This window comes from Primulina eburnea, chromosome 18 (genome assembly GCF_022965805.1).
Source record: "Primulina eburnea isolate SZY01 chromosome 18, ASM2296580v1, whole genome shotgun sequence".
Classification (NCBI taxonomy): Eukaryota; Viridiplantae; Streptophyta; class Magnoliopsida; order Lamiales; family Gesneriaceae; genus Primulina; species Primulina eburnea.
In genome coordinates, this window is record NC_133118.1 from 3066657 (window position 1) to 3079721 (window position 13065).

The window sequence follows — 13065 nt, forward strand, 5'->3', positions numbered from 1 at the left end:
CACTCGTGGATCGGCTCCGGATCCGACTCCCGGGAATCCGCTTGGCTCTGCGACGGCTTGAAGCGGCTCAACGCGGTCCATGACTCGCTCGTGGATCTTCTCCAGCTTCCTCGGACCCGCGACTTGCTACGGAGAGGAGAGTTCTCCGCTTTCATCGAGCGACTTCTCGAGGACTTCCTTCGCTTCGTCGACGTCTACGGGAGGTTCCAGACTCTGGTTTTGAGTCTGAAGGACGCGTGCTCGGCCACGGAGATGGCGGTTCGGAGGAGAGATGGTTCGGATATCGATTCCTGTTTGAAGAACCTGAACAGACTCGGTATCCAAATCGGTAAACTCGTTCCGGATCTCCGTTGCAGAGTCGGGGGATTCTCCGTTCCTACTCCGCATGACGACGGCGAATCAGAGCTTATCCAAACTATAGAGGATGTTCTTCAGGTGACAAGTCTGGTTTCAGTTTCCCTTTTTGGTGGGATTTCTGCGTCATTTGCTATCAGAAAACGATCTTACATGGGGCTGAAGTCTGGGAGATGGACCAAGAATTCGAAGATCGAAGTGGGTATCCGAAAAATCGAAGAAATCGATATGGAAAATTTGTGGGCTTTGAGTAAGAAAGTTGAAGAAGCCAGAACTGTGTCGAAGAAACTGCATGAACTGGAGGATTGCATTGTAGAGATCGAAGCGTGTGGGGAGAAGGCTTTCCGCAGTTCGATCAATACTAGGGTTTCACTACTCAATTTGCTCACATTATAGTAAGTTCAAAGGAAAAAACGAAGAGGAAATTGTACAGTTTTGGGCTGAGATTTTCTTGCATGTTTTGTGGATAATACAATGGAAAAAAGATTAAATTCTCACATATGATCATTATGTTATTTGAGCATGGTAATTGGATACTCCAAATGGGTTGCTGGCAACTAATTAAAATAGAAAAGCTTAATATTTTAATTTTACTTATTTTTGTTGTCTCTTCGCAATTATCAAAACTGAATCTTAATCATCTTTCTTTCAATTATTGACATTTTTAATCATTTTTCATAGTAAATACTGATACGATATTGTAAACGTGAGCAATGTTGACAACAAGTCAATTTCATGTCATCGTCTCATCGTAAAAATGACGAAATTATAAAAAAATATAAAGATATCTGAATAAAATTGAAATTCGACCAAATAGATGTAATATATTACAAATTACACAGAAACCAACCATATAAATCCTCATGCCAGTGTGTTGACTAGATTCCCATTAAAAAAATTTTAATATAAAATTATTGCCATTAACATGTAGTTTTGCTGTAAATATTCACACAAGTAATTTATTTGTTAACTAAATAATTCGAACATTTGAAGTTAATAACCAATTAGTAGAGATTAATATATGTGGTCATAATTGAAGCATGTCGGGAGGAATTGAATGTAGCACTCATGACATGTCAAGGTGGACTGAATTTGGCATATATAGTGAGGAGAACTTGACAACTTGCACATGTTTTGTTTTGTGTGCTAATTGTGTATACATATATAAAAGAATTTCAATTAAATCTGCCTATTGAATTTTGGGAGAATGTATGTTTTGACAGATGTATATTTGATTAATCAAACCCCGTAATTAAAATGGTTGAAAGAGTTGTTGGCCTCGCGCGGGGTGGATCACCGGAATCCAATGAGACTACATTGTGATAGTGATCAGGCAGCCATATATATCGCTGCAAACCGAGTGTTCTATGAACGGACCAAACATATTGAGATCGATTATCACTTTGTTCATGATGAAATTCAATCAAAATGTGCAACCGACATATATTCCAACATCTGAACAGCTGGCCAATATCTTTACATATTTTAATCTGTCATATTTTGGTTATTAAAGCTTATGTGTGTAATAAATAATGTATTTTGTTGTATGCTGTGTATATGTGTTGACAACACCGACGCACAATACTAAAATCTGATACACACAATTAATTGTTTTTCCACTTTTATGTTAAACAACCCTAACACAAATATTGCCTCGAAGTTGCTTTTTCCGGCAGTGTTCACCAAACCATTTCTTGTGGTCGTGCGTCGTTTTCTCAATCCCGGCTTGCTCCGTTTTCAACACCTCCTTCACAAAAAAGTTTTTTGTTTGAAAAAAGAGTTATTCTAGAATTTTTGTAGATTTTTTTGACTTATTTTGGGGATTTTTCTGCTTATTTTTTCAAGATATACATCTTCCTCTCTTTTTTTCGGCTTACCATATATATATATATATATATATATATATATATATATATATATATATATGGTAATGGTATAAGCTGTTTTTGAGTTTTATTTATGTGAACATGCATTGAGAAGCACAAATTGTGCTTTGAGGACGTTCCATTATAAGGAATGCATGTTGAGTATATTTTTAAATTGGAAGCACAAACGATCAATCTTGAGTTTCTAAAAGGTTTTAGAAAGAAACCCTAATCTCCAAACAATTTTGAAATATGGTAAATTGTTCCTGCTTGGTAGAGCGATCGAACCGTGATACTTGAGCTGCTATACAGTTTAAAAGATTTGAGTTGCACCATTACCACCAACTATAGCTTTTGGTAAAGCAGTAAGCACTCGGTCCTACAGTAAGTTTAAGTTTAATTAATATGAAGAATACATATCTTACCAACCTTGTGGGGACCCAGACGCTAATCAAGTTCTTAATCATCATTGGGACTAATTAATCAATTTATAAAACAGAGTCTAAAATTTTTTTTTTTTTTTTTTAAAATTGCGGAACGTAGTGAAATAAAACATATATACATCTCAGTATATAAAATACAAATCCTGTATTACAAAACATTTATTCAAACTAGAGTTTAACATCTAATATCAATTGTTCAAACCCTATCTCAGATCAAAGTCCGAAGTCTCCACTCTAACTCGATCTCTCCTCATCTCCTCGACCCTGAACCTGTCCCACCTGTTGTCAAGTACACATACAGACAAGACAACAGCCGGATAAACCGGTGAGAATAACTCCCAGTATAAATCAATGAAACATGCAATCATATAACAAATATAAAGCATGTAATCAGGTATCAACAATATGTAACGAATCTGAAACATAATCAATAACACACTGTCAACAATACTCGTAGATACAAAATTCAGACTAGACTCAATCCTAGTCTAGGGATCCCGGTTCCAGACGTCGGTCTGCATATATCGACTAACAGTAATAGAAAAGACTCCAGTTCTATCCACGCCGATATAGTATCGATTAACAGTAATAGAAAAGACTCCAGTTCTATCCACACCGATACAGTATCGATTAACAGTAATAGACGAAGCCCTGATTCTATCCACATTGATATATTATCGATTAACAGTAACAGAGCAAGCCTTGATTCTATCCACATTGATATGATATCGATTACCAGTAATAGAACAAAGTCCGATTCTATTCACATCGATATAACATCGATTAACAGTAATAGAAGGAACGATGAATCTATCCACATCGATATAATATCAATCAACAGTAATAGAATAAGCTATACATCTATCCACATCGATATAATATCAACTAACAGTAATAGAAGAAGCTATCAATCTATCCACATCGATAACCAACATCCAGTGACAGTCTTTGACACAACCGCCAATACACCATCTTATGACATCGTGCAATGTGCCCGTGGTGATCCCACCACTAACGGCACTTCTGTCATAAGATTATTCTTCTAATACCTGTAATCTATAACTCAAGAAAACAAGTATATCAATCAATCAATGCAAATATCAATGCAATAAAGTAAAGTATGTGATTTAGGGAAACCCAAGTCTAAACCGACTCAAGTCCATCTCCCAATACCACATTGACTTATACCTTTGTCTTCATAATCGGACGAAGACGAAGACTCCATTTCATGTCTGTCCATGTCAATCTGAATTCACAATATCGAATAGACTGTGTCAATATACAGCTCAGTTCAAAGCCTGTTCGGATTAATATCGAATCAAGACACAATCCAATTCATATCGACAATATCATGATATAATCACAATCAATATTGAGTCTGATCAATATCAATTCATTGATGTTTCGACGGTATGACAATACCATTTCAGTAACCCCGTCAATCCCAACATCACAGATATAATACCAGAACTCATAATCAATATCGATATCAGTCATAATCTCAATAACCATACATATCTGATATGAATTCTCAGTCAAATCGCTTCCAGAAATCATAACAATTTCATAAGAAGTCTGTTTCTTAATCTGACATCGCTTCTATAATGTCTAACATGATAAGAACATCATATATGAATCCTATTCAATTCTAACAACACCATAATTTCAAAGTATCAAAACGTAGCAAAACTTACGTCCAGTTGTAGCCTACGTTGATAGGAACTCGGTACTGTACTCAGATTCAAAATCAGACGGACGGATTGAAATAAAAAGGCGTAAGGATTTTTGGTAAACCTCCTCGACCCTTTTCTCTCTTCTGAATGAATTATCAATGTTTGTACATATATATATATCTATATACATACTCGTTCGCATGCAAGTGACCAAGTGGCAATTTCACATTTTGCATGACTCGCGCTCGGGCGGTAAGAAACTACCGCTCGAGCACGGCAGTTTCTGTCCGAAGTCTTTCCTTATCACACACTGGCGCTCGGGCGGTAATATTCTACCGCTCGGGCGCCACACGTTCTGTCCGATATGTTCTTATGGAACACTGGCGCTCGGGCGGTAACTTTCTACCGCTCGGGCGCCAGACTTTCTGTCCAAAATCCACCTCTATGGTGCATTGGCGCTCGGGCGGTCTCTTTCTACCGCTCGGGCGCCACGAGTTCTGTACAACAATCTTATTTTCTTGCACCGATGCCCGGCCTCGTCATTTCTCATGTCTTATTTGATTCCTGTGATATTTGCTAATCACAATTCTGGCACTTAATCAACGTAATTATACTCAAATCATTTCAGATTACGGTAATCAAATTCTCGGGCCTTACATTTCTCCCCCGCTAAGATATGATTTCGTCCCCGAAATCACAAACATTCCATTCGTGTTATACAGATAATCATATCATGTCTCCAATCAGATATAAAAAGGGGACATACAAAAACTACAATAATCTCATATCATCGAAATCACTCGTGATAGACTCAATTTCAGAACAATGGTTATACAACATCCGTATATGCCAATCTCCAGTTCATAACAAATCAGTATTGACATCTGCTACCAATTTTGTTAATCCTAGACAAAGATATATTCAATCTTCGGCTTCAAATACCAACAGGCATCATCCGACGTTAGCATGTTTAGTCTATTAATTCTGAGTTGTTTTCAGTTTCTTTATCAGATCACTGATCTTAGCAAATCTGCTCTCAAACATTACTGTAATATCATTCATATACGAAGGAAATCCACAGTTCTCATTGTACAATACCTCGACTAAAACTATTTCGATACTCATATGATAGCTATTATTGTACAATGATTCCCAAGCGACAATGAATCATGTCAACTAGTGCTAAAATCCAGCACTACATTTCCTGGATATCCTCCAGTATCAGGAAAGTTCACTCCGACTATCCGTCAATCTATATATCATAGATACAAAATCATGTTATACATTCAGCCAAAAGTATAAAATCAAACGAAAATCACGGTCTGATATAATCAATTTTGGCATTCAATACAATCTGACCCCTTTTCTGACATACTTCCCCATCATCTGGTCATGTCTGCGCCTCTTCTTGTATCATATAACATGTATAGATGTGAACAATCATTCAATCACAATCACTGTCTTGGCCAGATTGCAGTAGTGTCATCACACAATACATAGAAATGTACTCTCATTTCTATTTATAAATCAATAATCAAGATCAGTAATCAAAAAGTTTCTAGCTGTCTGTCTTCATCTGTCAGCGATTTAGACATTTCAATACAAGTTCTGACATAACTGATTTCCATCTGTTTACTTCAAAACGGTCTATTCGAATTATCACATGTTTCCTGTAACCAGAATAGTACTGAATCTACTATTGTGTGTATCTGACAATACCTGCCATTTCCAATTCGAACATCTGACACAAACAAATCAGTTAATAATATAAATTAAAGAAAAATACCTACCTGGTATTCAGTTCTGACTATCAAAATCAAGTTCTGAACAGTCTGATCAAACTTCTGAACTGCTTTACTCTTCAAAATCAGTTCTGACTCGACGGAACTATATATAAACTCGACGGTTCATATCAATCGGTATCAAACACGGACTTAGAATGATAACAATATCAGATCAGATTCAGAATATCAATACGCAATACGGATCTAATAACTGCATAAAACGCAATCTCTGACATTTCGAAAATTCTGCCATATTCAATGTCGTTCTCAGCCACTAATCACAGTCTCACTGGCTATAATCAATCAGTATACTGTCTTCAGATATCACAAGCTCTGAAAATAATCTGTTACAATCGAGATTCATATCCGAACAATTCTGTATATAACAATCTCAGTTCCCAGAATATTCAATATCATTTTCAACTGTTCGATTCAATCTATCATATGCTACGAATATATCAAAAGATCATAGATAAACCGAGCATAAAATCATCAGAACACTTCCGAGCACAGGGTTTATCAACTCATAAACAGAACTGAAGGATTTTCCAGAGAAACACATAATCAGATGTAACTCTAATTCTTCAGGCAATAAATCTTTCAACTGATATTTCAATCCTCTCAATTCAATCAATATCAGTCTATAAAAAAATTCTAAAATGAAACCAATACCTGGAATCACATCAAGGCCGAAGTCACTCTCCCTGATACAGGACAAACCTGAAATCTTATCTGCAAGACTATAGCAAACTTCCTGCTACTAGTAAATCAATCCCTGATAAGCTCATCTTCAGTCATCAACTGAATACATAAGGAATTACTTCATTCCTTTCGATAATCATCGGATCATATATAATACGGATATCAAGGAATTCAAAATCAAGAATTCTTACCGTATATTATTCATTCTTTGGCCATCTCAGGTCCGAATCTTACCATCTCCTGGCAAGACTCTATAATAGCTCTGTACTTGTTCAATATATCAATATCAATCACGTAGTCATCATCAGACAATACAAGTACAAGCTAGTCTAACTCAATCTCATTCTCAACTTACTGTAGTATACAATATATTACAAAATATCACTGACATCAAGTTCTTGCCCCAAAAAAGTAAGGAATCAATACTACAGTAAATATAGACTCAACAGGTACACCGTATATCAATGCAACTCAGTCAAAGATAATCGTAAATAATGCATTAGTATATATCAATACATATGCATCATAATCATTAAAATTCAATACCTGTCACGGTATCTTCAAGTGTGCCCTGGGTCTGTTTCTCGATCCCTCCCACCAGAGGATTCTGCTCCCTGAAATCTTCGGGAACTCTTCTGTGGACAGACTCTAGCAAAGTGTCCTTGCTGTTTACAGAAGTTGCACCGACCAGTCACTCCATGGCATAGTTCTGGGGAATGTCTCCCACCGCAATTCCTGCAATAAACTCCAGTATAATTCGGACTAGAGCCACTGGAGCTAGATGAACCACTCGGTCCACCTCCTACTTTCTTAAACTGTTTCTTTCGAGCTTTCAGCAATTCCTGCTTCCCACTCGTACTGCCACTATCAAATCTGGAAGGGGATTGTTGTGTCTGGGGTTGCATCACACACAATCTTTTTAATTGTCTAATTAGACTCTTCTCCGCTCTCTTCGCTCTACTCAGGACATCAGCAAAATGGTACGGCCGCTGCATATTCATCAATGCAACTATCTCTGAGTTCAATCCTCTAATGAACTGAGCCGTTACAGCTTCATCATTTCCAGCAACATGAGGAGCAAAACGCAGTAGAGTAGAGAATTTATCAACATACCCTTCAATATTGAGTTGACCTTGGCTCAAATTCTCAAATTCTACTTTCTTGTCCTCTCGGTACGATCCTGAGATAAATCGTCGATAGAATTCAGTTCTAAAGGCTTCCCATGTGATCACAGTACCACGCAGTTCTAGTATTCCTTTGGTTGTAATCCACCAACTCCTGGCAGTCTCTTGCAACTGATGGAATACCAGTTTAACTTTCTGTTCTTCTGTACAATCAACTAAATCAAACAGGATTTCTATATCATCAAACCAGTTTTCACAACCTTCAGACGTCTCGATACCACTCAGAATCGGCAGTTGCAGTAACTGAAACTCTCTCAGCTTTATTTCCATCTGAGTTTCTGATGCATCTATCTGATCAGACGAAGTACTACCTCTTTCTGGAATCCTTCTAGGAGGAATATCTGATAATCATAGATGTTAGTAGTAACAAGAGACAAATCCGTCTCAATCCCAATCCTGATCAGCTTACCTCTGAACAAGAATTGGTTCTGATCCAGTTTCAAATAATACAAATTACCAAATCAACTCAGATATTTAGGTAACATGTAGCTTTCTAAACAGTAAAACATAATATCATGCTAGCTTACACAATGTAATTCCACATTATAATCAATCACATGCTAGCAACCACATGCAAGGAAAGAAAACTCATTCTACCCCGCTCACTCTCCTCTATCTTCGTGCTAAGGAACCTATAGTTCAAGGACCTACGCTCTGATACCACCTGCTGTGGGGACCCGGACGCTAATCAAGTTCTTAATCATCATTGTGACTAATTAATCAATTTATAAAACAGAGTCTAAAATTTTTTTTTTTTTTTTTAAAATTGCGGAACGTAGTGAAATAAAACATATATACATCTCAGTATATAAAATACAAATCCTGTATTACAAAACATTTATTCAAACTAGAGTTTAACATCTAATATCAATTGTTCAAACCCTATCTCAGATCAAAGTCCGAAGTCTCCACTCTAACTCGATCTCTCCTCATCTCCTCGACCCTGAACCTGTCCCACCTGTTGTCAAGTACACATACAGACAAGACAACAGCCGGATAAACCGGTGAGAATAACTCCCAGTATAAATCAATGAAACATGCAATCATATAACAAATATAAAGCATGTAATCAGGTATCAACAATATGTAACGAATCTGAAACATAATCAATAACACACTGTCAACAATACTCGTAGCTACAAAATTCAGACTAGACTCAATCCTAGTCTAGGGATCCCGGTTCCAGACGTCGGTCTGCATATATCGACTAACAGTAATAGAAAAGACTCCAGTTCTATCCACGCCGATATAGTATCGATTAACAGTAATAGAAAAGACTCCAGTTCTATCCACACCGATACAGTATCGATTAACAGTAATAGACGAAGCCCTGATTCTATCCACATTGATATATTATCGATTAACAGTAACAGAGCAAGCCTTGATTCTATCCACATTGATATGATATCGATTACCAGTAATAGAACAAAGTCCGATTCTATTCACATCGATATAACATCGATTAACAGTAATAGAAGGAACGATGAATCTATCCACATCGATATAATATCAATCAACAGTAACAGAATAAGCTATACATCTATCCACATCGATATAATATCAACTAACAGTAATAGAAGAAGCTATCAATCTATCCACATCGATAACCAACATCCAGTGACAGTCTTTGGCACAACCGCCAATACACCATCTTATGACATCGTGCAATGTGCCCGTGGTGATCCCACCACTAACGGCACTTCTGTCATAATATTATTCTTCTAATACCTGTAATCTATAACTCAAGAAAACAAGTATATCAATCAATCAATGCAAATATCAATGCAATAAAGTAAAGTATGTGATTTAGGGAAACCCAAGTCTAAACCGACTCAAGTCCATCTCCCAATACCACATTGACTTATACCTTTGTCTTCATAATCGGACGAAGACGAAGACTCCATTTCATGTCTGTCCATGTCAATCTGAATTCACAATATCGAATAGACTGTGTCAATATACAGCTCAGTTCAAAGCCTGTTCGGATTAATATCGAATCAAGACACAATCCAATTCATATCGACAATATCACGATATAATCACAATCAATATTGAGTCTGATCAATATCAATTCATTGATGTTTCGACGGTATGACAATACCATTTCAGTAACCCCGTCAATCCCAACATCACAGATATAATACCAGAACTCATAATCAATATCGATATCAGTCATAATCTCAATAACCATACATATCTGATATGAATTCTCAGTCAAATCGCTTCCAGAAATCATAACAATTTCATAAGAAGTCTGTTTCTTAATCTGACATCGCTTCTATAATGTCTAACATGATAAGAACATCATATATGAATCCTATTCAATTCTAACAACATCATAATTTCAAAGTATATCAAAACGTAGCAAAACTTACGTCCAGTTGTAGCCTACGTTGATAGGAACTCGGTACTGTACTCAGATTCAAAATCAGACGGACGGATTGAAATAAAAAGGCGTAAGGATTTTTGGTAAACCTCCTCGACCCTTTTCTCTCTTCTGAATGAATTATCAATGTTTGTACATATATATATATCTATATACATACTCGTTCGCATGCAAGTGACCAAGTGGCAATTTCACATTTTGCATGACTCGCGCTCGGGCGGTAAGAAACTACCGCTCGAGCGCGGCAGTTTCTGTCCGAAGTCTTTCCTTATCACACACTGGCGCTCGGGCGGTAATATTCTACCGCTCGGGCGCCACACGTTCTGTCCGATATGTTCTTATGGAACACTGGCGCTCGGGCGGTAACTTTCTACCGCTCGGGCGCCAGACTTTCTGTCCAAAATCCACCTCTATGGTGCATTGGCGCTCGGGCGGTCTCTTTCTACCGCTCGGGCGCCACGAGTTCTGTACAACAATCTTATTTTCTTGCACCGAAGCCCGGCCTCGTCATTTCTCATGTCTTATTTGATTCCTGTAATATTTGCTAATCACAATTCTGGCACTTAATCAACGTAATTATACTCAAATCATTTCAGATTACGGTAATCAAATTCTCGGGCCTTACAAACCTGATGAGGCAGGCCTCGTAAAATGAGAAGGAGACAAGCTGATGAGAGCATTAGTGTTTCTACAAGAAGTGGTCTTAGTCATACATGTTCAAGATTCTTGGAACTTGGGCATAACGTTTTAGCTTGTAAAAATCCAATACATCCAAGTTCCAAAAATTTTAAGATAGCTTCATATATATATACATTTCAATTTTAGTTTAATAGGTAAATGATTTTGGCAATAATCAATGTAAGGGACTGATTCAGAAGCTGGTGAACAATGTGAAAATACAGAAACAATACATGCACAAACTACTGTTAGGACCACAAATAAAACATCAGTTGCAAACAAAACATCAAGTATAAAATCTCATTTATGTAGCCAAAAATTTTGATTATCCGAATTACTCTGTAGGTTCGTAAACGGGTCCAAGTAGCTGATGGAGCGAAATCTTTGTTGGTTATCACCTGCGTCACAAACAAATGTCAGAGGCGCCGGGGTTTGCCTAGCGCAGACACTCCGACGCTCAAGTCAGAAAATAATTTAAAGATGTTATTTGGAAGCTAAAAAGTAGCATAAAATCATCAACCCTTGAATAATGAGAATCCTCTCATATTTATAGATTTTTTTGGAATGTATAGCGGGCTTGGGTTTTTATAATTAATTTGGACCTCAATAATAAATTGAGTGATTACCCATCGCTCGTGAATGCTCAAGTGGAGCATCAAAAGCAAAAGCAAGGTCAAAGTTGAGATTAAGAGTACTTTTAATTGAAAAAATTATTTGTATAATTATTTTTATTGTACATGTCAAGAAACGTAACAATCTGAGTGTTTAAAAGATTTACTTAACAAGATTCTATTGTAAATAAATCATTTGCATCAAACATGCATTCAAGTATAAGTGGTAATTGTGCTTGCATGGGCTTAGCTCAGTTGGTCAGCAGCAGTAAATCTTGGAGCAATGACCAGGGATCGAGTCTCACAAGCGGCAGTGTGGGAGTTAAATTCCTTCCAATGAGGGGGAGCTCATTGTGCGCGGCGTAGCATAAGGTCTAGCTGCTGCTGGTTGGTCGAGTCACCATGATTTACCTCCTCTCATATTCCTGTCGGGTCGGGGGGTGAGGGGCGCCTAAAGTGAGCGATTTCACCTTTTGGAGCAATAAGTGGTACTTGTGTGGTATTATATATAATTGTGCTTCTTGTGTGATATTGTGTAATTTTGTGCCATATTGGAAAGAACATGCATGATGGTGGTAGGACCTGGACATTGCTGCAACAAGGGTGACAATTAACCATTTGAATAGAGCAACAACAAATGAAAGTGCAGACACTAGTGCCAGTACAAAAGAGACTTGATATGCAAGTGTCAGGGCTACAACTACTACAACTAGACATGCAACAGCCAGAGCCAGAGCCAGCCAGAGCCACAACAAGTAGAGATGCATGATCCAGAGCCAGAGCCAGAGCCAATGGAACTTGAGATGCAAGTGTGTTGCTGCTTCGATCCAAGGAAAGAGTTCCAAGTAGAATTACAACTGAGAATACCATTTGATACTCACGAGAAATTTAGGGTCCGATTCCAGCAATGGACACTAGTCCAGACGCAGGCTTCGAATTCGACCTGAACCTTAAATCACGAAGAAGACCGTTAGAAGGCCGCTACCTTTCTTTCGCAGGTGTCGGAATTATAGACCATATAACCTTTCCCGGGGGTGTCCCCGCATAGCCCCTCCAATGCTTAAGTCAAAGACTGAGGATATAGGTGTGGAGCAGCTAAGAGTGCTGCTAAAAAACAATATAGTGAATGAATGAATCATACGCTCAATCCTGATATTTATAGGAGAATACTTAGGCCTTTCATGGGCCTCCACCTGGGTTAAAAATGGGCCGATAGTTTAGGCTGATTTGGATGGGTCCATCCATGATGTATCACCATTGCTTCAGGGTTGGCAAGATTGGGGCATTAGGATACAAATAGCCCCACTTTGGTGTATTTTGCGTTCGAATTGAATGTATTTTGTCAAGGAACATTGATGTTTTTTAGGTCATGGAACAATTTATCT

The 13065-nt window shown here is 37.7% G+C and overlaps 1 protein-coding gene across 1 annotated transcript; it reads left to right on the top strand.

The window, feature by feature from the left end:
• The first annotated feature begins 252 nt into the window (after positions 1-252).
• LOC140820186 (uncharacterized) lies at positions 253-750 on the top strand. Its single transcript, XM_073180511.1, has one exon. The coding sequence runs from the start codon at positions 253-255 to the stop codon at positions 748-750; it is 498 nt and encodes a 165-aa protein (XP_073036612.1).
• Positions 751-13065: the final 12315 nt, after the last annotated feature.

What these genes read in the sequence shown, in the direction of transcription:
- LOC140820186 (XM_073180511.1), top strand. Translation starts at nt 253, where the DNA reads ATGGCGGTTCGGAGGAGAGATGGTTCGGATATCGATTCCTGTTTGAAG.